We start from the raw sequence: 25,696 nt of genomic DNA on the forward strand, positions 1-25,696 counted from the left end.
GGAAATTATATCGTACTATCCTAAACCAGTGGTATTCAAACTGATATGACACATTTTATACAGGATTTGTTAATGTGACGGATATTGTGAGCTGCATAGGATTTTGAGGATGAGGACATTCCATTGATTTCTGTCACTGGTGGGTACCAGATGGTATGCGTGCCAGGAGGATGGGAGACCACTGGTGCTAATCTTAGAATAAGTATGTGATGGAAGGTCCTGACTAGGGTGCAAGACGATACCATATAGGGTGGTACTATTGTGGTTAGGAGTGATACTCAATAATGGTTGGCAATTGTTGGATAGAATTAGTTTGCCAAACAGTATATAAACTGAGAGATTTTCTATGTAGGTCATTCAAATGACAATAGGCTACTCACGTGCTGCTTGTCATGTTGAATCCGGTACCGTAATATTAAATACTTTGCATCAACTCTCAAGTGTTTAAGTATCATCTTGCATACTTAATTACTTGATGCCAGAGAAACTCATCATAACACAAACTTTTTCGGCAGGGACCCTATTTCCCCCAAGAATTTATCTTGACGGCACCCCACCCCAAATCTAATGACACAACCTTAAAATCGGTAAACGTTGATTTTTACATCAACACATTTTAAAAAAGAAACCAATAAATACATTTACTCAATAAAATTGTATTTTTCAAATGATCTTTCTCAAAAAAGTTTGTATATTGTCCCATACAATAATATGTACTTGTAATGTTTTTTATTTGCCAACCCGACTGGAGTTCCCCCGCGACCCCGACTTTGAATACCAATGTCCGAAATGGTACGCTAGAGCTTTTACGGTATTCCTTATATCTATCTGATCTTTACAGATCTATGTAAAGTGCCTAGGGTTAGGTATGTATTTGAGATTGGGCACTTTAATCACGCCTTCAGACCACTATGTGTAAGATTCCCATTTCAAACACAATTGCAACCATCCCTGCTTTACCTTGATCGTCTCCGCCCATACCAAACAACGGACGCCATAATCCTATGATATCTCTGAAGGTGTGGCAAACAAACTCAGAAGATTCTCCCTTCTGTGTGTGTGTGTGCGTGCGGCTTCCCTCCCTACTGCTCCAGAGCGCGACTGGCGATGACAGATGATTGGCCTGCGGTCTGTTGACGCTAACGTGCGCTGATAGCTGCCCACTCACCGCTATTAGGCTGGTCACTTGCCCGCCTCGCCATCTAGCGCCATCTGGACGCCCGTGTGGGTTACATCAGAGAGATGAGGATGGGCGTAGTGTTGGCGTGAAAGCCAACCACCACATATACTACAAACAGGTAAAGTGTTTTAGATGGGGCTACACAGCAGGGAGACATCTGAAGTGTTTCAATGGGGATCCCCTGCAAAGTGATATCGCTGTTTGTTATCACTGTTTATGTGTCACTGTCAATGATAAAAGATGGAAGAGGGTTTGAACATTTTCTGGTAAAATGGAAAGAAACCGACAACCCACTAGGCACACCACGTAATTTCAACGTGGACAATTGGGTAATATTTGGTTGAGACGTTGATCAATGAGATTACAACCTATATTCAACCACTCAAAAAGACAGCCAAAAGTTTGTTGAATTCCCAGTGTGTTATCACTTTCAACCATCTTATGCTTTCAACCATCTAAAAGCGCAACCAAATTCCAATGGAAAAACAATGTCTGATTTTTGGTTTAGTTGTCACCTAATTGTGTATCACTGCACTTTAAACCAGCACAACAAAGTTCAAATGGGAATACAATGTCAGATATTTTGTTTATTTCTAAGACAACTTCATGTGTTATCACTGTGCTTAATTTTATAGGAAAACCAAATGACCTGGATTGGAGTTCAGATTACATTTATAGTACATCTGGGCAGATTATTATAGCAATTGTGAAATCTCCACTGACCTGCAATCTTGAACATGCACGCTCTCTATGATTACATACGAGATGTATATTTACATTAACCTCAATGTGGTTATGTTTGTGTTACTAATTTTAAGGTTGAATAAATATAGTTACATTAGTTTGCAAAATAGCCTTAACGTCTGGCTATTTACTGTATTACAACAGAAATATAGAATTGTGTTTGGTTGACAACGCAACCAAATATCAACATTTAAATGAAAAGTTTCTACTGCTTGGATAGTTCCATCTGAGCTACTGGCTTAATCCTATTATTTAACTTTTATTTTTGGTTGAGTTCGAGACGTGTATACAACATATATAATTTGTTAACTTATTAGTTAATAGGCTATTTATTGAATTGCAAAAGTGATATTGAATTGTGGTTGGTTGTCAATGCAACCAACCAAATATCAACATTTAAAGGAGATGTACAGTGAGGGAAAAAAGTATTTGATCCTCTGCTGATTTTGTACGTTTGCCCACTGACAAAGAAATGTTCAGTCTATAATTTTAATGGTAGGTTTATTTATACAGTGAGAGACAGAATAACAACAAAAAAATCCAGAAAAACGCATGTCAAAAATGTTATAAATTGAGTCGCATTTTAATGAGGGAAATAAGTATTTGACCCCCTCTCAATCAAAGATTTCTGGCTCCCAGGTGTCTTTTATACAGTTAACGAGCTGAGATTAGGAGCACACTCTTAAAGGCCAAGACCAAAGAGCTCTCCAAGGATGTCAGGGACAAGATTGTAGACCTACACAAGGCTGGAATGGGCTACAAGACCATCGCCAAGCAGCTTGGTGAGAAGGTGACAACAGTTGGTGTGATTATTCGCAAATGGAAGAAACACAAAATAACTGTCAATCTCCCTCGGCCTGGGGCTCCATGCAAGATCTCACCTCGTGGAGTTGCAATGATCATGAGAACGGTGAGGAATCAGCCCAGAACTACACGGGAGGATCTTGTCAATGATCTCAAGGCAGCTGGGACCATAGTCACCAAGAAAACAATTGGTAACACACTACGCCGTGAAGGACTGAAATCCTGCAGCGCCCGCAAGGTCCCCATGCTCAAGAAAGCACATATACAGGGCAGTCTGAAGTTTGCCAATGAACATCTGAATGATTCAGAGGAGAACTGGGTGAAAGTGTTGTGGTCAGATGAGACCAAAATCGAGCTCTTTGGCATCAACTCAACTCGCCGTGTTTGGAGGAGGAGGAGGAATGACCCCAAGAACACCATCCCCACTGTCAAACATGGAGGTGGAAACATTATGCTTTGGGGGTGTTTTTTTGCTACGGGGACAGGACAACTTCACCGCATCAAAAGGACGATGGACGGAGCCATGTACCGTCAAATCTTGGGTGAGAACCTCCTTCCCTCAGCCAGGGCATTGAAATGGGTATTCCAGCATGACAATGACCCAAAACACACGGCCAAGGCAACAAAGGAGTGGCTCAAGAAGAAGCACATTAAGATCCTGGAGTGGCCTAGCCAGTCTCCAGACCTTAATGCCATAGAAAATCTGTGGAGGGAGCTGAAGGTTCGAGTTGCCAAACGTCAGCCTCGAAACCTTAATGACTTGGAGAAGATCTGCAAAGAGGAGTGGGACAAAATCCCTCCTGAGATATGTGCAAACCTGGTGGCCAACTACAAGAAACGTCTGACCTCTGTGATTGCCATCAAGGGTTTTGCCACCAAGTACTTAGTCATGTTTTGCAGAGGGTTCAAATACTTATTTCCCTCATTAAAATGCAAATCAATTTATAACATTTTTGACATGCGTTTTTCTGGATTTTGTTGTTGTTATTCTGTCTCTCACTGTTCAAATAAACCTGCCATTAAAATGATAGACTGATCATGTCTTTGTCAGTGGGCAAACGTACAAAATCAGCAGGGGATCAAATACTAATAGAGTATTATTATTTTAATCTCCCGCTTTGGGCTGGATGTGTCAATGTGCAGTTCATACATGCATAATCAATTAGCAGAATTACTGTTTTACCTCAAATAGCCACGAAGTCCCTAGTTTGATAGCGACTGTTTTCTTGATGCTGTGCCATGACATTTTCCCTACATTTCCCCCACGTGGCATTTCCCCCCTACCAATTTGAGTTCTAGCCATTGAGCTTTAGCCCCTCGCATTTGTGTGACAGCTAGCAAGAGGCTACCCAGCGTCATCCAGTGTGGGCCCAATGGCTCAGCAGAGAGGGAGAGAGACATAAATGACGTGGTGCACATATCTGCACATACTGTATGTGACATAGTACATCATTTTAGGGGGTGACTTTTGGCATGTGAGTGCTATTTTCAGAACTACTGGCAAAAAATATATAAAGGTGTGTATATATAAAATATTTTCTATAAGTGGAGATCTCTCAACAATCAGTCTCATGATAGCACAATGGTAATAGTCGGTGACAAATCTCAACGCTAAGCAGGGCTGAGGTTGTTAAAAACCCTCGATGGTAGACCAAAGGTATAGCTGTAGTTAGATCAATTCTCCAGTAGGAGGTGCTGCCCAGCCTATTGTTTTTTTCAGATAGTGGATATAACGTGGAAGATCTGAAGTTGTAACGTGGAAGATCTGAAGTTGTTTCAACGGTACAATTTCAACATATTTTATTTAAGCTTTGTCTGTTGAAAATAGGTTACCATGATTACATAATCCTGTGGTTGAAAAGTCACCCTCAAAATATCAATTTGCGTTGATTACTTTTTTCAAATCGAAATATATTTTACACGTTAATTCAACGTCACAATACGTTGACAAATTATGTTGAAACAAAGTTGATTCAACCAGTTTGTGCCCAGTCGGTAGTGTTCTCATCTATGGTTGCTGGGTTGGAGTTTTCCTAGTGCCCTCTTTGCTGAGTACTACATAGCTTGTGGAAAACGACAACAACAACTCAAAAAGAGCATGTATGGTAGTGGATGCATACAGTGAGGGGAAAAAAGTATTTGATCCCCTGCTGATTTTGTACGTTTGCCCACTGACAAAGAAATGATCAGTCTATAATTTTAATGGTAGGTTTATTTGAACAGGGAGAGACAGAATAACAACAACAAAATCCAGAAAGACACATGTTAAAAATGTTATAAATTGATTTGCATTTTAATGAGGGAAATAAGTATTTGACCCCCTCTCAATCAGAAACATTTCTGGCTCCCAAGTGTCTTTTATAGAGGTAACGAGCTGAGATTAGGAGCACACTCTTAAAGGGAGTGCTCCTAATCTCAGTTTGTTAATGTATAAAAGACACCTGTCCACAGAAGCAATCAATCAATCAGATTCCAAACTCTCCACCATAGCCAAGAGCAAAGAGCTCTCCAAGGATGTCAGGGACAAGATTGTAGACCTACACAAGGCTGGAATGGGCTACAAGACCATCGCCAAGCAGCTTGGTGAGAAGGTGACAACAGTTGGTGCGATTATTCGCAAATGGAAGAAACACAAAATAACTGTCAATCTCCCTCGGTCTGGGGCTCCAAGCAAGATCTCACCTCGTGGACTTGCAATGATCATGAGAACGGTGAGGAATCAGCCCAGAACTACACGGGAGGATCTTGTCAATGATCTCAAGGCAGCTGGGACCATAGTCACCAAGAAAACAATTGGTAACACACTACGCCGTGAAGGACTGAAATCCTGCAAGGTCCCCCTGCTCAAGAAAGCACATATACAGGGCAGTCTGAAGTTTGCCAATGAACATCTGAATGATTCAGAGGAGAACTGGGTGAAAGTGTTGTGGTCAGATGAGACCAAAATGGAGCTCTTTGGCATCAACTCAACTCGCCGTGTTTGGAGGAGGAGGAATGCTGCCTATGACCCCAAGAACACCATCCCCACCGTCAAACATGATGGTGGAAACATTATGCTTTGGGGTTGTTTTTCTGCTAAGGGGACAGGACAACTTCACCGCATCAAAGGGACGATGGACGTGGCCATGTACCGTCAAATCTTGGGTGAGAACCTCCTTCCCTCAGCCAGGGCATTGAAAATGGGTCGTGGATGGGTATTCCAGCATGACAATGACCCAAAACACATGGCCAAGGCAACAAAGGAGTGGCTCAAGAATAAGCACATTAAGGTCCTGGAGTGGCCTAGCCAGTCTCCAGACCTTAATTCCATAGAAAATCTGTGGAGGGAGCTGAAGGTTCGAGTTGCCAAAAGTCAGCCTCGAAACCTTAATGACTTGGAGAAGATCTGCAAAGAGGAGTGGTACAAAATCCCTCCTGAGATATGTGCAAACATGGTGGCCAACTACAAGAAACATTTACATTTTAGTCATTTAGCTGACGCTCTTATCCAGAGCGACTTACATGAGCAATTAGGGTTAAGTGCCTTACTCAAGGGCACATCAACAGATTTTTCACCTAGTCGGCTCGGGGATTAGAACCAGCGACCTTTCGGTTACTGGCACAACGCTCTTAACCACTAAGCTACCTGCCGCCCTGTGACCTCTGTGATTGCCAACAGGGATTTGCCACCAAGTACTAAGTCATGTTTTGCAGATGGGTCAAATACTTATTTCCCTCATTAAAATGCAAATCAATTAATAACATTTTTGACATGTGTTTTTCTGGATTTTGTTGTTGTTATTCTGTCTCTCCCTGTTCAAATAAACCTACCATTAAAATTATAGACTGATCATGTCTTTGTCAGTGGGCAAATGTACAAAATCAGCAGGGGATCAAATACTTTTTTCCCTCACTGTATGTGTGCCTGAAGCATCGGGAACTTTCCATTATTCAAAAATTGGATTCCGGCAAATAGTTAATTCGTTCTCAATTGCGTCATCTGTCTTTTTCTGTGTTGTCTTATACAATGCAGGCTCACAGTACGAAGAAAAATAAAAAACTTAAAGATCCCCCCCTAGCATAACGTCATCTATATTACTGTGGCTACCTCCCTTATGAAAATCCATTTAGGCCAATGTTATTATTTGGGCACTGCTCTTGATAAGGGAAGAACGGCAATGTTACAGATATGGCTGTAATGTTCGTATCTCTTCAGAATGGGAGGGATTCAAAATGGCTTATTGGTGATAAGGGACGCGATGATATTTTTAGCCTGATGAAAATATGTAATTGTTTTGTGTGGGTATACACGTGTGTGTGTGTGTGTGTGTGTTTATATATAGCTCTGCCCCACTGGCAGTGTGTCAGTGCGGATGCCAACCTCCTTCAGTATCGGCCCTAGCTGCCAGGCACCTGTGCCCTGCCTGACTGTAGCACTCCCCCTTCCCCCGTCATCGCACCCACCCCCACACCTCCGCAGGGCGGGGGCCAACCTCGGAGAGATGGACAGATAGAAATAGAGAAAACATTGATCTAATAGAGTGAAATGCAGAGCAAAAGAGCGATGGCTAGAGATGGAGAGAAACTAAGCATAGGAGTGCGACACAATGATGGAGAGAGATTGGGGACAGAGATAGCACATCATTTGTAAACACAATGTAGTTGTATTTCCATATTTCTCATTCTTTTTTGCTATGGTCATGTGTACTGCCTTGTGAGGTATAGTGGTGGTGATTTGATTGATTGTGACATAGGAGAAGAAGCTCTCTTTCTCTCCCTCCTTCATTCCCTCCTGTTCTTCACTCCATCCCAGCATACTGCTAAACCTCAGGTGGACTAAGCCTGGACAGACTGACGCACAGATAGACAGACTCTGTGTCCACCCTCACCCTCCTTAGGGCATCTATTGCTCGTTCTGATATTTGTTAATTTCTTAATTTTTACTGTTTGGGTTATGTGTGTATTGTTTTGTATTGTTAGGTATTACTGCTCTGTTGGAGCTAGAAACACAAGCATTTTGCTGCACCTGCGATAACTTCTGCAAATCTGTGTACGCGACCAGTAAACTGATTTGTTCTATAAATGTTATTATTAGATTAAATAATGAATAAACAACCTATAAATACCACAAGACAGACTAGTGGCCCTCAGGGCATTGTTTCACATGCTAATACGACCAGCACACCATATTATGGCGTTGATTAGCGGCCATCAGCCGTCGTCAGTAAGGCCAGTGTCACAGCGGTGGAATTTACATAGTGAATGGGGGACGTGCTCCCTGGCTGTTTTGTCTCCCAGATTGTTTGAAAATAGCTGTTTTTTATTTATTCTCACATGAGCATGCATACACACACACGGCCGTCCTGTCCAGGTTAGCAGTAGAGCACAACCAGGAAATGGAATTGGCCGTGAGTGCGTGCCATGTCCTTTCTCCACACCCCCATAATATAATACTCACCACATAGTCAAAACGGCTTCAACACATACAAGATCATTAGGAGAGGGGGTTTGTGTGTGTGCTCTTGCGTACACACCCATTTTTTAAAATTCAGAATAGTCTCATCTCCCCCTCTCCCTCTATCCACACAAAACAACAGGGCACAGTGAGTCCAGAAATGGAGCAGGGTCATTGAGGTGAAGGTGAGTGTTTATAATATAATAATAATAATATGCCATTTAGCAGACGCTTTTATCCAAAGCGACTTACAGTCATGCGTGCATAATTTTTTTTTTTTTGTGTATGGGTGGTCCCGGGGATCGAACCCACTACCTTGGCGTTACAAGCGCCGTGCTCTACCAGCTGAGCTACAGAGGGGGGAGGGGGGAGAGAGAGGGGAGGAGGGGGGAGGGGAGGAGGGGGGAAGGAGGGGGGGAGGGGAGGAGGGGGGAAGGAGGGGAGGGGGGAGGAGGGGAGGGGGGAAGAAAGGGGAGGAGAGGGGGAGGGTAAAGATGGAGAAATGTAATATAGGCTGCTGAGATGGAGATAAGAGAAAGATAGATACAGTGTGTATTCTATTAGTATACAGAAGCTTAGAAGTGTTGTCTAGGGAGTTTTTTTTGTAAGGAGGTTTCAAAGGACATCAAATGGTGTAATTGGTTATGTTAATGTCATTAGTTTCATTGCCATGGCATTGTTTTGATGAGGGCTATTGAGCACGTCTATCAAAGCCCCTGTCTGATTTGTTCAGAGAAAAGTCTATTCTCTTTGCATCGTCATGGATACCAATAGAGGATGATCAACACGTGATTGATTGTTTTGTAATTAGTTAGGTCGGGATCATGTTAGTTGGGATCGTGTTTGACTGTATGTGTAGCATCCAGTATTTTGAGTATGTACAGGTACATTAATCACAAATTAGAAACAATTTATACGACCCATTGAATACGACCCACGTTTCTATATTTTCGTGGGCAGAGAGTGTCTGACTGTTTCCTATCTTCAGTGTTTTCCCCCTATCTGCAGCCCACAGTGCTCTCCCCTAGCAGCAGCCAGCCAGCCAGCCAGCCAGCCAGCCAGCCAGCCTTGCGTCATCCGACTCTCTGGCCATTGTTTTCCTGTGAAAAGCCCAGCCAAGGGGATCATGTGTCCCAGGGCCAGAAATAGCCCCCAGCCATGGAATAACCAACTGTCATTAGGAGGCTGAACAAACAGGTTATGAAGGCCCATGGGAGTGAGAGAAAGGGAGCGAGAGAAGGGATGGAGGAAGAGAGTGAAAATTCAGTGGCTGCCTCCTTAAGGAGTTGACTTTGAGTTTTAGCATCGTTTAATCAGCCAACAAGTGGCCGCTTTGGAGTAGTGTGGTAACCGCCTCCCCGGGGGAGAGAGTGTGTTTGTCTAGACTTCGGTCGCTAGTGAAGAGAACTTTCACTGCAGCCTTGGAGCATAAAATAGGATGGTCTGTCTGGGTTTGTCTGTCTGTGTGTGTGTGTGTGTGTGTGTGTCTGTATGCTTGTTTGTGGGCAGCTGAACATGCACAAGCGTGTGTGTTACGTCAATAATAATGACTGCAGGCACTGGCTGCACAGATTGTGTGTTTGTCTTACAGTATTTTCCTCTTTTGGATTTGGCTGGTAGGTTTCACTGCCTGGTGTGTGTGTGTTACGTCCATCTTCCTCTGGTAGGTTTCACTGCCTGGTGTGTGTGTGTTACGTCTATCTTCCTCTGGTAGGTTTCACTGACTGGTGTTTGTGTGTTACGTCCATCTTTCTCTGGTAGGTTTCACTGCCTGGTGTTTGTGTGTTACGTCCATCTTCCTCTGGTAGGTTTCACTGCCTGGTGTTTGTGTGTTACATCCATCTTCCTCTGGTAGGTTTCACTGCCTGGTGTTTGTGTGTTACGTCTATCTTCCTCTGGTAGGTTTCACTGCCTGGTGTTTGTGTGTTACGTCCATCTTCCTCTGGTAGGTTTCACTGCCTGGTGTTTGTGTGTTACGTCCATCTTCCTCTGGTAGGTTTCACTGCCTGGTGTTTGTGTGTTACGTCCATCTTCCTCTGGTAGGTTTCACTGCCTGGTGTTTGTGTGTTACGTCCATCTTCCTCTGGTAGGTTTCACTGCCTGGTGTTTGTGTGTTACGTCCATCTTCCTCTGGTAGGTTTCACTGCCTGGTGTTTGTGTGTTACGTCCATTTTCCTCTGGTAGGTTTCACTGCCTGGTGTTTGTGTGTTACGTCCATCTTCCTCTGGTAGGTTTCACTGCCTGGTGTTTGTGTGTTACGTCCATCTTCCTCTGGTAGGTTTCACTGCCTGGTGTTTGTGTGTTACGTCCATCTTCCTCTGGTAGGTTTCACTGCCTGGTGTTTGTGTGTTACGTCCATCTTCCTCTGGTAGGTTTCACTGCCTGGTGTTTGTGTGTTACGTCCATCTTCCTCTGGTAGGTTTCACTGCCTGGTGTTTGTGTGTTACGTCCATCTTCCTCTGGTAGGTTTCACTGCCTGGTGTTTGTGTGTTACGTCCATCTTCCTCTGGTAGGTTTCACTGCCTGGTGTTTGTGTGTTACGTCCATCTTCCTCTGGTAGGTTTCACTGCCTGGTGTTTGTGTGTTACGTCCATCTTCCTCTGGTAGGTTTCACTGCCTGGTGTTTGTGTGTTACGTCCATCTTCCTCTGGTAGGTTTCACTGCCTGGTGTTTGTGTGTTACGTCCATCTTCCTCTGGTAGGTTTCACTGCCTGGTGTTTGTGTGTTACGTCCATCTTCCTCTGGTAGGTTTCACTGCCTGGTGTTTGTGTGTTACGTCTATCTTCCTCTGGTAGGTTTCACTGCCTGGTGTTTGTGTGTTACGTCCATCTTCCTCTGGTAGGTTTCACTGCCTGGTGTTTGTATAGCGATCCTATCAGGCTTGGCAAGTCAATGCGTGTCTACACATTATGTTTACTGCAGTATATTGTGTCTGTGTCCTTTGGTGTTTAAGCATAGCACATCATTTAAGCATAATGCTTTTGTCATTATGCATACTTGTGTGTGACGTTAGGCATATTAGTAAATGCATATTAGTGTGTATTTCCACTTACAGTAACTCCATGCTTCACATGTGCTCACATGTACCTGAAACAAGGAGATACGTGTGGTTGTGTGTCCACCCACCTTCATGCGATCCTACCTAAAGTGTGCACAATTCGCATGCATTATAATTGTATAATTCAAGGTTTCACCTCTACTCCAGTTGTTTGAGCACAAAAAACACTTTTTCTTTGCAGACGGCAGTCAGTGTAGGCTTTGGTTCGGTCATATCTGGCAGTGTGCCATGAGAAAAAGGGATGAGGACAGGTTGAATGGAGCCTGTGGGTGCATCCCAAATGACACCCTATTCCCTATATAGTATACTTCTTCTGACCATTGTCACTGGTCAAAGGTTGTGCACTACATAGGGAATAAGGTGCCATTTGGAATACACGTTTTTTTCAGGAACTCATTTCACACCTAATGACCCAGCACAGAAAGGAGGTCACAGAGAAAGGGGGAGCGGTACCAGAGCATGATCTCCACTTTATCTCTACAATTATACCAAAGGCTGCTGTTTGTTTGTGTGTGTGTGTGTGTGTGTGTGTGTGTGTCTGTGTGTCTGTCTGTGTCTGTGTGTGTATGTGTGTCGCCGCCAAAGCCCACTCCACCTGGAGCTGGGTCAGGGCTGTGGATTATTCTTTCAGATTGCCTTTTGAAGTAGGTGTTCATCATTGAATGTGGTTGTGGTCAGTTTACATTCTGGCACACTATATTAGCAGACTGGTGTTTGGATGTGCTTTAGATCTAGTGATATTAGTTTTAGGATGCAATCTCTCCGAAATTGCCATCCAGTGTATTTGATTAAACATATAAGAACATTTTCAAATATCCAAGTTTTATTGTCACGTGCACCAGTACAGTGAAATGCCTTTCTTGCAAGCGCTTTCCCAACAATGCAGTAATGAATGTCAGTAGTACTATAAAATAAAGTAATGTGGAACAAAAACACATGAGAAATAGAAATAAGAGTAAGTAAGCTAGCTAGATACAGGTTCAGGTCCAATACCATATTTACAAATAGCCAATTGATTCCCCCTGAAAATGGTATGCTTGCATCTGTCTTTGTGTCATACCGTGCGTGTGTGTACTATGTATTTGTGTACATGTGTATACCTACTGTATATGTGTAATATGGAGAACTGATGTTTCAGCGTTCTGTCTCCAGCGATGTTTCAGCATTGTCTCCAGTGCTTCCCTACAGTAGCCCAAGACTTCACTGAAGTAGCGTAGCTATGGCAACTCTGAGCCGCACTCTGTAAGGAAAGAGGTTTTTGAGAGTTTATTTGAAGTTTAAAAATAGGCTGCAATTAACATGGGTATTTGTGCCGCTCAGAAATAGCTGGGTCGTTATTCATTCATGTATGCATTTATTTGGAGGATGTTTGGCTGCTATACACAGTAAATAGAACTCCAACCAAGCTACAATGGAGTGGAGCGCGTTAAACGGCCATTTAGAATGTCGTCCAGTCCTATCTTGACCATCCAGACAGATGTACCTTCTACTACCAGGTACAGTGTAGAGAGGGTCTGTCTGGAGCCTGCTACTGGGAAGTAGCTTCTATACTGTAGCGGTCTCATATGAAGGGGTCAGCAGGAAAGACAGTGATGAGAGTTTGTTTGGACATAATGCTCAATCCTGGTCTTCTAGTTGCTCTTTCTACAACAATGATACAAACTAGAGGTCCACCCAAATACCCGAGACCCGACCCAGGTCCTGAGCGGGTCCGGGTCCAAAACACAAACTTTTCCCTCTGGTCTGGGTCGGGTCCATATTTACATAAGTATTCAGACCCTTTACTCAGTACTTTGTTGAACACCTTTGGCAGCGATTACAGCCTTGAGTCCTCTTTGGTATGACGCTACAAGCTTGGCACACCTGTATTTGGGGAGTTTCTCCCATTCCTCTCTGCAGATCCTCTCAAGCTCTGTCAGGTTGGATGGGGAGCGTTGCTGCACAGCTATTTTCAGGTCTCTCCAGAGATGGTTGATCGGGTTCAAGTCCGGGCTCTGGCTAGGCCGCTCAAGGACATTCAGAGACTTGTCCCGAAGCCACTCCTGCGTTGTCTTGGCTGTGTGTTGAGGGTCATTGTCCTGTTGGAAGCTGAACCGTTGCCCCATTCTGAGGTCCTCAGCGCTCTGGAGCAGGTTTTCATCAAGGATCTCTCTGTACTTTGCTCCATTCATCTTTGCCTCGATCCTGACTAGTCTCCCAGTCCTTGCCGCAGAAAAACATCCCCACAGCATGATGCTGCCACCATGCTTCACCGTAGGGATAGTGCCAGGTTTCATCAGACCAGAGAATCTTGTTTCTCATGGTCTGAGAGTCCTTTAGGTGCCTTTTGGCAAACTCCAAGCCTTTTACTGAGGAGTGGCTTCCGTCTGGCCACTCTACCATAAATGCCTGATTGGTGGAGTGCTGCAGAGATGGTTGTCCTTCTGGAAGGTTCTCCAATCTCCAGAGGAACTCTGGAGCTCTGTCAGAGTGACCATCGGGTTCTTGGTCACCTCCCTGAACAAGGCCCTTCTCCCCCGATTGCTCAGTTTGGCCGGGCTGCCAGTCTTGGTGGTTCTAAATTTCTTCAATTTTTAAGAATGATGGAGGCCACTGTGTTCTTGAGGATCTTCAGTGCTGTAGACATTTTTTGGTACCCTTCCCCAGATCTGTGCCTCGACACAATCCTGTCTCAGAGCTCTACGGACAATTATTTCGACCTCATGGCTTGGTTTTTGCTCTGACATGCACTGTCAACTGTGGGACATTCTATAGACAGGTCCCACAGTTGACAGATCATGTCCAATCAATTGAATTTACCACAGGTGGACTCCATTCAAGTTGTAGAAACATCTCAAGGATGATCAATGGAAACAGAATGCACCTGAGCTCAATTTCAAGTCTCATAGCAAAGGGTCTGAATACTTATGTAAATAAGGTATTTCTGTTTTATATTTCTTTTATACATTTGCAAAAAAATCTAAACTTGTTTTCGCTTTGTCATTATGGGGTATTGTGTGTAGATTGCAGAATTTTTATTTATTTAATCAATTTTAGAATAAGGCTGTAACGTAACAAAATGTGGAAAAAGTCAAGGGGTCTGAATACTTTCCGAAGGCACTGTGTGTCCTTGAACCTATTTATTTTAAAATCGCACACAGAAGAAGTTATAAGGCATAATTGGGTTGCTTGTGGCAGCTGGCAGTACCCCGGTCAGCCTTCAACTTGAGTTACTCAATGATAGGGGGTAGCACTGAGCTAGCCTAGACTTCCTGGAGTAGCTCAAACTATGCATGTTATGTCCCCGTTGGTCGCCGTCTTAACAGACTTCATTGCGCTATTTAGTCTTGACATAGGAATGAATGGTCATTGGAATGAATGGTCACAGTCATTGACTTGGACCACAAGGCAGGAGATATTCGAAAGGTTGCTGAGTCGAATCCCAGAGCTGACAAGGTAAAAATCTGTTGTTCTGCCCCTGAGCAAGGCAGTTAACCCACTGTTCCCCGGGCGCCGTTGTCGATTTAAGGCAGCCCCCCGCACCTCTCTAATTCAGAGGGGTTGGGTTAAATGCGGAAGACACATTTCAGTTGAATGCATTCAGTTGTACAACTGACTAGGTATCCCCCTTTCCCTTTCCTTCTGACACAGACACCTCTACGGAGTCCAGACCACATTCATTCAGGCCCTCTATGATGCTGTTGGATTTTAACTTGGCCTATTAGATTCTTCTAAGATACTGACATTGACACGGATATGAATATTCATGTATTTTATTTTCATGCATGCTTCAAATAATTGCATCTAGTGATTTTTTAGAATATATTATCTTAGTTTATTCAATGCTCTTATGGCTTTTCTTACTGTAGGTAAATCATTAATAATTTTGTGCTTATGAAAGTAATATTGCCCATGTCTGTCTGATTTTATGATTTTTCATGCGTTGTAAGTGCTGTTAAGTAATAATAAAAAACATAGGCCTGCTTCAGCACAGCAGGGTCTCCCTCGGACTTCCCTGTCAAACATGCTTTGAAACCTTCACTGTGTGTGTACGCCTGTGCTGGAGCTAGTGTTGTCACCATACCATCATTTTGACTTCGATACAATTACCAGGTTTAGTATCACGATATTCGATACCATCACGATACTTGATACCAAAAGGATACCACAACAATAAAAAATTAAGCGTATTAGCCAAAGTCGCAGAATGGCACTTGAACCAGACAGATAAACTTAGCTACTGCTCTGTTCAATTGTTGGTCACCTTTTGAGTTCAGTATGATTACATTAGAAAAATCTTATGTCGTTTTTTAGAGAGACAGCCATGTATGCATTAATTAATCAATTATGCAGTCATACAATCAATTTGACTTTGGTAAAAACAATCTAACTACAAAACAACAATAGTAATCATTTATTTGAATGGTAAATCTCTTGATATATAGCTTAGGTCTATTCACAATGCAGGTGAATGCATATTATTAAATAGCAGTGTGTGCATTCATTGAGTTATTTATATTGTTTTAGCTGATTTCATGGGTCTACAGATGACAAACAATCCATTTAGGACTTATTTTATTGGCAACTGCTAGGATAACATTTTATTTTACTGATCAACAATATTTGCATAGAAGAAGCAATCTCTTATTTTATAAATGTGTGCGCTGTCTCTTTAAGAATGTAATGATGTCATTCTTGTGGCAGAATGTGGCTGTGGAGTCAGACTTTGTAGCTATGGAGAAAGGGGCACAACCAATGTCCTCCGGTATAAACACAAATATAGAAATGTCAGGTGCCTGGGGGGGTGCACTTTATCCGGTGCCCTCTACCACCAGTCTGGCCACATTCCTATCCTGCTCCAGCGCACCCTGCATCACTCTGAGGAGTTGGCGCCAAGTGCACTCCACTTGGAATGGGCATGCAGTCTCGAACGATTTTTTATGCATTGCCACTCATTGGCCATCAATGACAACACGGCGACAGAAGAGTAGTTTGCAATCTGTCAAGACAACCAGATGTCCCCCCCGAGGGACATCCCCCAAAATTCCTGGCCACGACAAAAGGACAAAGGTCGCTGAGGGACTGATTTTTAATTAATGAAATGCCATCGTCTGAATATCAGTGGAATATATTACGGTGGCCTGGGGAGGACAAATGAGACATGGAGATCCAGGTGTGCCAAGAGGGATGTCACGTGTTGCCGTCTGGTTTGTCACTTTAAGTCACAACATCTCTTCAGCCACTTCCCAGAGTGCCAAGAAGTGAAGAATGCAAGCACTCACTCTCAATGCTATAAATGACTGGGTTCAAGACGGTTGCTTTCGAGGTCTGTAGATGCGCTGTGTTTTCTCCCCACGACACACTTAATAACAGGCCTTCAGCGCGATCACACGCAGTGCCACACATGCATAATTCATGAACAAGATTAATCTGTCTCTACTCTGGCAAGGCTTAAAAGGCACCCAACCCCACCTCTCCTTCCCACCATCCCCTCTTTCTCCCTCTTCTCTCACCCACCTCCATCTCTCCCTCTCACCTTTTATTTGCTTGGTCCTCTGTAAGGTTGGACTGTGATCAGGCTAATGCAGCTGTTTGTCAATTTCAATTATGGGCTGCTTTGAGTGTTAGATTTCGCCCAGGGGAGAAATAGGCCCGGTAATATCCTTTCTGTCAATCACCTGGCTCTACTCTTCTCTCGGTCTCTCTCAACAGCGGGAGCCTTGCTCCAGGTCTCCTCCAAAGGTGTTTGGCCAGAGGTAAGAGCTAGCGTTGGGCGGTATCTCATCCCAGGATTTACAGTATTACCGGCTTCGTACACAAGTGGGCCCTAAAAATGCAACAAAAAGCCCATTGGGCATCTATTACCAGAATGCTAACAAACTTAGCACAAGTACTAAAGAATGTCCATAGAGGCTGCTAACTAAAAATGGTAACGAGCGCAAATGAAAGTAAACTATTTGCGAAGACAAGCAATCCAGCTCATTAAGTTATACATACAGTGCCTTCAGAAAGTGTTCATACCCCTTGACTTATTCCACATTTTGTTGTTAAAGCCTGAATTCAAAATTGATTAAATATATTTTTTTCCTCACCCATCTACACCCAATACCCCATAATGACAAAGTGAAAACATTTTAGAAATGTGTGAACATTTATTTAATATTTTGTAGCTTAAACGGTTCAAAAGCTAGAGCCACATTTGTATTACAAACGCATCTAGCGGCTATCGGAGGTTACTGACGTAACCTCGGTTCTATGAACCAAGCGCCGTTTCTCTCACGACCCCATTTTCAAATCAGGCGACCCCCAGATTGGGAAACGCTGCGCTAGGGCAACGGGCCTGCCTGCTCTGCTTAGAGAAGACTGGGGAGGAGCAGACTGAGGGGCCGAGAACTGAGAGGAGAAAAAATGCAAGGAAATCAAGATAGCAGTGGCAGCTGTACAGATACCTCATCCAAAGCGCTTTGACTTCTCAAACACGGCAGAAAGCTAATACTTATATGATGCCCCATCTCCTTATTAATTCAGCCACTTAGCTAACTAGCAAGTTAAACCAAAGGGACAGCTGGATTCACCAGCTCCTGCTTTCGTCCGTTGTGCTATTTACAAACACGTGACTGGCTCAACTGTTATGGGGAACTACGGTAAGCTTCAGTATGTAAAATAATGTGAGAGGTGAAATGGAGAATGCAATCTGCTTTATCTCCTAAAGTATTGCACAAGTTGACTGCAGGTATTTACTTGAAGAGTAGCTACAAATATTCAAATGTACTGAAAAACTTCAAAGAAATAGATTTGATGCTATTGAAAAACCATCCGGTGGCTATTTCCAAATACCCCAGTATATATGGTATACCGCCCAAGCCTAGGAAGAGCCTACCATAGTATACCGTTTTGCATTGTCCTTGCATATTTGACAGTGTGATAAACCATCCCACTGGGCACAGACATCAGTTCAACGTCTAGTTTTGATTTGCATTTGGTTGAGTTGTCAACTAACATGAATTCAACTTTAAATATGTTTGTACAATTTAGGTTAAAAGTTAGGTGAAAAAAGACAGTTCCCTTGCGTTGATGGCTTTTTGCAAATCCCATCAGTTTTCCTCGTTGATTCAAGGTCATCACATTTTAATGTTTTTGTTGAAATGATGTGGAAACAGGTTTTGCCCAGTGGGATATCAGCATTGCCAGCCTTTATAGCGGGGAAAGAAAATGGGACACCTTCATTTCACACCTTTTGAGAGACAAACCCTAAAGGGACAGTTGATGAACTGAGAAGAGGGGAGTAAATAAGTGAGAATGTGAGAACATAGACACTTGACATGATTTAACGTTTTAACTCCTGGCTGTGCCACTCATTGTAAGGAGTGTGACTGTACCTCATGACTTCCCACAGCCAGTTATGGATCCATGGCTGTTTCCAATCCAACCACTCCTTCAAGACTCTTACCCAGGAGAACTTTCCCTGGAGGCGTGCCAAGGTTTAGTCCCCAGACAGACATGCTCTCTGACATGCCATGCTGCCTGTTCATCTGAGACGCTGCTCTCCAGCATGGTGTACTACACCGCCCTTGCTCGCTCTCAATCGGGGGGATGTGATGAGCACTTTGGCATCCCCAGCGATCTGGGTCACAGCGCAGCAGGGTGGGCTGCTGGTGACAGGGCTGTTCCACACAGCCGGGGTGAGGATGGGTGAAGACATGCCCGTCTGTCTGCCTCAGTCATACCCCTCGTCCTCGACCAGGCTACAAGAGACTCCCGGCAATGTTCCAATCGGTACACGATAGGATACAACACTACTGAGAACTTTCTGGAAAGTTCTAGAAGCAAGCTTGGTGTGTTAAGTGGAACATATGTTGGGCGGGGGATACCTTACTGCACCCATTAGCAGTGTGTCAGGCCATTTCGTTCCAAAGCGTTCACCAATAGGCAGGACAAGTTAGTCACACTTGCTCATTGCAACTTGTCTGATAACTGGATGCACATATTTCTTAATACCCAGCTGGATACCCAGGAACTTTTGGATCAACTCTTGCTGTGTCTAATGTGCAGTGCATCCACGTCAGCCCAGAGTAGGGGGAACTGTCTCATAAGCACAATGCAGTTAGCTGTCTGGCTTACTGTTGCTATCTCTGAGTCTCTCATCAGGATGCTAGCAGCACTTGTCAGCCGGGATCTCTCTCCACACTGATTGGACTGGCTGCCAGGTCGGGCTTAATGGGCTCTGACTGCTTCCTCTCCTGTCTGCGTCTCACACCACATGAATCCCAGCAGCTCCAGCTCCAAGGTTTAGAGAAGCATCACGGCATCCCAGCGGGGGGGGTCTGAAACCCTCATTACATAAACCTTGTTTAAGGGTCTGCTCGACCAAGGCTTTGATGGTCCCATTTGGCCAGATGTAAGCGTGTACGCATGTTCATGGTCAAGTAATTTACCTCCCCTATTTACTCTGAGGAGTACCTATTCAACACTTTGACAACAACAGCCGTTGCACATTTTTGTTCGATATCAGCACTAGCACACCTGATTCACCTAGTCAACCAATCATCAAGCCTTTGCTTAGCGGAAACACGTGCTAGTGCTGGAATAGAACACAATCGTGCAATAACTGGAACGGTTTTCTAGAGAACGTGATTGGGCAACACTGCTTTAGACTAGACGATAGCATAGCAACACAGATCCACAACCAGCCTGTGTGGAACCTTCCAGCAAGGCTTTAAGCGATCCCCCAGTGTGCCACAGAGGTGAGCCCACCTCAGATCAATGGGCTTGAAGGTCATCGGTTTTGTCTTTCTCTTCTGACAGGGTCCAGCGGTGGCTTGTTGACTGGGTCTCGGTCAACGCAAACAGCGGGGCTCGATCCGTCAATCCGTATATAAAACTCCAAGTCGGACTAGCGTCGAGTTAGCCTTAGCAGTTACGCCAGTGAAATGAATGACACAGTGAGAGGACAGATTGCATCGCATATTGACAACCCCCCCCCCACACACACACACACACTCTGATTCCTCCTCTTCCTTCACAGATGTTTGTGACTAAATGACCATTTGGAGTCCCTCTGCTTATTTATGGAGCCTATTTGTTAGGAACCATGGGCTTTACGACGCCGCACCACAGATGAGAGATCCATTTCTTACACACAAAGAGAGAGGAGACATGGAGTAGAAGAGAGAGAGAGATGGCTAGACTGAGGGGGGGCAGAGCAAGATCCCATCCATTGCATTATTAACTAGTGACTGTGGCTGGATGGCGTCTTAGATTACTGTTCTTTCCAGACACACAACACACAACCCAGCCTTCCTCAGGGCAGCATTTGGCTCTTATTTATTTAATGCAGTGTAATCGTGTTTGAGTTTAGCATAATTTCCAGCCTTTATCTCGTGAATAACACATTGTTAAAACGCTATTAGTATCAGAATTTCCATTTACTGGTGCTAACCTCCATGTACCCGGCTGTGTCGTACCCAATTCCCCGGTGCATCTTACCCGAGGCGTGAGCGGCACTTGAGGTTTGCACCTGAGTGACTTTAGTTACCACCAGCTCTGGTTGCAGAGTGAGCTTGTTAGGGAATGAGGTGATGGGTGTGGAAGTGTTAGCTTGACTTGGCGAAATCAGCACTTTATTTTGGGGTGCTAAATGGGTTACCTGCCTGTGTTGCTCGCGGGGCCGAGTAATGCCTTGTCTGCCAACAGGCCCCCAAGCTGCAATTAGAAGAACTCTCCCTCTCTGTCTCTCTCTCCTTTTTGTTTCTCTTTCTGTTTTTCTTTCACTGTCTACCCTCCCTTTATCTCCAGACAGTTATTCGGGGGACTAGCAAGACCGCATAACACACACACACCCCTACACTGCACTCTGACCTTATCCTGCTTCAGTTAATGTTTTTTTTTAAACCCTGCATATGTATTATATTATGTATCATAACATGCTGTGGTTCATGGGTATTCTGACCTGGTGGGAAAATGTGATGACATGTTATGATGAGGGAGTGTGTGTGTGTGTGTAGAGAAAGAGAGAGATTCCTGAATGGTTTCTTTATAATAACATTGTGTTGGGGAGAATGGTCTTTGAGACCCTGGTAAATCTAGTTCACCCAATGCTTACATAATGTTCCTACCATTACCATCCAGTACAGCAGTACAGCATGCTTAATGATGGTAGTGGATCTGTAGGTTATTAAATGATTGCATCTGAACTCCTGGAGTGTGACTCTCCTTTTCTTTTTTTAAATGGATCTGTAGCACCACCAAGAAAAATAGCCCCCTCTTTTGAAATGATAAACAACACACACGCATGCACTCCAATCTCACATATACAATGGGGTCGGAAATTATTGACACCCTTGCTAAAGATGAGCACTAATGACTGTGTGAAATAAAACATTCAAATACTGAGTTGAATTGTATGCTCAATAAAATTGGGAAATTATATTATTTTATACTAATACAGTAGCTTTTATTTTTTACCTTCTCAAAAAGGTAGGGGTCAAAATGATTGGCACCTCTAAAGATTCTTATAAATAAAGTAGTCAAAAGTGTCATGTTTTGTCCCATATTACTTCTACAGTAAATGTGGATGCTACCGTTTTATTACAGATAATCCTGAATGAATCGTGAATAATGATGGGTGAGAAAGTCAAATATCATACCCCCCAAAACAAGCTAAGCTCCCCTGTTATTGGTCATGGTGAGCATGTCTTGGGGTATTATGTTTCACCAACTGTAACTTTCTCAATCATCATTATTCACCATTCATTCAGGATTATCCGTAATCATGGTAGCATCCACATTCATGTAGAAAAAATACATTACATTATTTACCGTTCATTTCTATTTGGCACAAAAAGAGTCACAAGCTTTATGTAGCCATTGTGTGCTAGGAATATGGGACCAAATACTAAACTTTTGACTGCTTTAGTTATAATAATCTTTAGCGGTGTCAATTTTGTGCCTTACCCTTTTGAGATAAATAAATATGACTTGTTAAACAAAATCTCTTTGAGCAATTGTATTAGTATAAAGTAATATTTCCCCATTTTTATTGAGCATACAATATAGCTCAGTATTGAAATGGTGTAGTTTATACAGTCATTATTGCTAATCTTTATCAAGGGTGGCAATAATGTCGGACAATAATGTACATACGCAGACAGATGCACATCGCCAATGTCATTGACCAATGCACAAGCACACACACCACACGTATGCACGCACACTCCCAAATCCTTCCTCATACTGTACATTCTGCCTTCTCTCCCTTTCATCTATGTCCCTTTCTTCGATGTGAGTTGTGACAACAAGCCAGTGGCACAGAGCAGAGACGCACAGGACATTGAATCAGAGAACTGGCTCATCTGAAGTAGTAGAGAGAAGACTTAGCCTTATTTTCTGGCATTAGGTGACTAATGGTGCCTTAAATTAGTAGTGACGTGCCGTTAATTTAATCAAACTGTTTACAACTGGCCCTGTCAACGAGATTCCTCCAGACTCAGATTGATGTTGCTATGGTACTGCGCTTTGTTTAATTATTGGACTACTTAGAGTGGTGTGGAAGGGGGGTGATTGTTCAGAGTGAGTGTGTGGGTGTGCGTGCATTTACATGTGCGTGCTAGTATCTATGATATTGTTATACTCTAATATTATCTTCATACTCTCAAGAAATGCCAAGACACATTGCACTAATAAATATCCATGGCTTTTGCTCTAGTAATGGACGAATATAAAACGGTTAGTTCCAACCCACCCATAATGCGTCGTGTGTCATACCTCCTCCTCGTTTCCAATCTCGTTAAAGCATTACAGATTGTCATGTGCCAAGCTGGCAGCAGCAGCCACAGTGAAACCCTTCAACGGTCTGTTGTTTGCTGCCTTAAATGAATCAGTTGCTCCCTAAGCTGTTCTTAGGGTATTGGCATGATAGGAAGAAAGCTACTAGCTACGCACATCCAATTAGCATTAGCTGGACAGAAACATAGCAAAACAAGGCCTATATCATAGTAGTATGTCGTAACCCGGTCCTCTATGAGTTGGACACTGTCGTTGCACATATCTGTTACCTCAGTATGATATTTCAGCAACACTTTACTTAAAACCTGACGGTACCATATAATGCTTTATAAACATGTATATAATGTCTTATAATACAGCTGTATTCTGATTCTAGACCTGTGGTTAAGCTGTTATGTCTTACGCTGAGTGTACAAAACATTAAGAATGCCCTCAGAACAGCTTCAATTCGTCGGAGCATGGACTCTACAAGGTGTCCAATGCTTCCCAAAGTTGTGTCAAGTTGGCTGGATGTCCTTTGGGTGGTGGACCATTCTTGATACACATGGGAAACTGTTGAGCTTGAAAAAGCCAGCAGTGTTGCAGTTCTTGACACAAACTGGTGCGCCGGCACCTACTAAATCAAATCAAATCAAATGTATTGGTCACAAATCATACCCCGTTCAAAGGTATTCACTCTCTGAATGGCACACATACACAATCCATGTCTCAATTGTCTCCTCCCCTTCATCTACACTGATTGAAGTGGATTTAACAAGTGACATTAATAAGGGATCATAGCTTTCACCTGGTCAGTCTGTCATGGAAAGAGCAGGTGTTCATAATGTTTTGTATGATCAGTGTATAATGAGGGTTTATACAGCTGTAGTAGACCTGTGGTCAAGGGCAACTTCTACCTAATGTGATCTGAATGTAATGTTAGCCCGTGTGTTGATGCTAATGCCAGGCATTGACCAGCCCTGGCTTACTGCAGTACCTCAGTCCTATCTGACCATGAAGAGGGTTGCAGAGCGGGGTGAGACTGTGTCCCACTGCTGACAACAGTTTGACCCTTGACCCCCCTCCACCCCAGTGGCTCTGCTTTTACCGGCTCAATAGCCACCACAAATCATGACCCGGGGTCCTATGAAATCCAATCCTGCTGTGAATTGATGTGTCCCAAATGGCACCCTATTCCCTATATAGTGCACTACTTTTGACTAAAGCCAAACGGGAGCCTGGGTCTCGGAGATAGGTCTGAAATATTATTTTCCCACTGGAAGAAGGCATCATTGAATTCATGTAAGAAGCAAAAGAGAGCGAAAATGCTCTCATCAGAATTGGAGAAAGGCATTCTTTACCTCATCCTGAAAAAGACGGTGATCGGCTTTGGTTGAATAGAACCCCCAATTTCCCACTTCTAACACAGAACAAGAGGGAGATCAGATGACCAAATAAAGAGTAGCTTTCAGTTGGAGAGATGAGGGAAGCAGCGAAATAGCAGTCAGCAGTGCTTCCCTCCACTTCACTTTAACTCCATTGCACACAATTAACCCCATTACACACAATTGAGTGTCATCTACTTTGGTGCATTTTGTTTTGACTCGTGCGCCTCGCAAACTCGCAAAGGCTGGCCTGCCTGGCAGTTCCTCTTCTGTGGTACACGTGAACTAGAAAGAGACCAAATGAGAACGACAGTGTATTTTTGCTTTCTTTCTCTTGTGCACTCTGTCACACACACACACACACACACCAGTCAGAGCCGTCAGGGTGCCGAGGCCTGTTTTATCTGCAGCTCACAGTTGGTAGTGTGAGAATGCAAGGCTGCCAGTCATCCTGGAGGAAGTGCTGCGCTGCAGATTAGAAAACCCAGGCAGCAGCTGAGTGGAATGGGACAGCACCAGGCGCTCACACAGAATATGCTCTGAAAACCAGAAAATATAATTATCTTTCTCCTTCTGGGGTTTCTGTCTCTCTCTTTTTCTCTCTCTCTCTGTCTCTCTCTCTCTCTCTCTCTCTCTCTCTCTGTCTCTCTCTCTCTCTCTCTCTCTCTCTCTCTGTCTCTGTCTCTGTCTCTCTCTCTCTCTCTCTCTCTCGTCTACTGACTTAAACATGTTGGGTGGCGTTGTTCCTCTGAATATGTTTCCTTGTGCATACTATAGCTATTTGAATAACGCAAGAATGTTTAGTGAAGTTGTATGGTGTATTGAGAAATTGTTAAAATATCCAATTATACATTTCTCTCTGACTATAAGTCATGTTGCTTGTAGGTATTAAAAGACTGGAATAGCTCTTTAGAGTCTGTTGGAAATGAAAATGATCTTACATCAATGGGACTCATATGCCTTTTTTTTGTCCGTTCGTCCATGCATGTGTTTACACAGTATAGTGGTTTGTGTGTTCACACAGAATCACATTTCATATTTATAGTTGCATTTGTATATAGCGTAAAACAGTCACATATGTCTTACACATCCCTTGTTTTGTGTTGCAGGACTCGGCCCAGGACGGCGTGATCACCAGAGACATCCACCGGACGTTCCCCGCTCACGACTACTTCAGAGACACTGACGGAGACGGACAGGACTCCCTCTACAAGATCTGTAAGGTACGGATGGATGGCACACTGGTCGACGTTTATGAAAGCATGTACACTCCCCTACCTATTTTATTTGGACAGTGAAGCTAAAACTTTTAATTTGGCTCTATACTCCAGCATTTTGGATTTGAGATC

The 25,696-nt window shown here is 43.5% G+C and overlaps 1 protein-coding gene across 1 annotated transcript in view; it reads left to right on the plus strand.

Moving 5' to 3' along the window:
- Positions 1-25,696, plus strand: part of LOC121576449 (rab GTPase-activating protein 1-like) — a 193,104-nt gene that overhangs the window by 90,526 nt on the left and 76,882 nt on the right. Inside the window, exon 14 of the mRNA XM_041889596.1 lies at positions 25,457-25,570. Coding sequence (XP_041745530.1) covers positions 25,457-25,570 — 114 coding nt within the window. The remainder of the gene's footprint in view (positions 1-25,456; positions 25,571-25,696) is intronic.

The sequence above is a fragment of the Coregonus clupeaformis genome, chromosome 11 (genome assembly GCF_020615455.1).
Source record: "Coregonus clupeaformis isolate EN_2021a chromosome 11, ASM2061545v1, whole genome shotgun sequence".
In the NCBI taxonomy this organism is placed as follows: domain Eukaryota; kingdom Metazoa; phylum Chordata; class Actinopteri; order Salmoniformes; family Salmonidae; genus Coregonus; species Coregonus clupeaformis.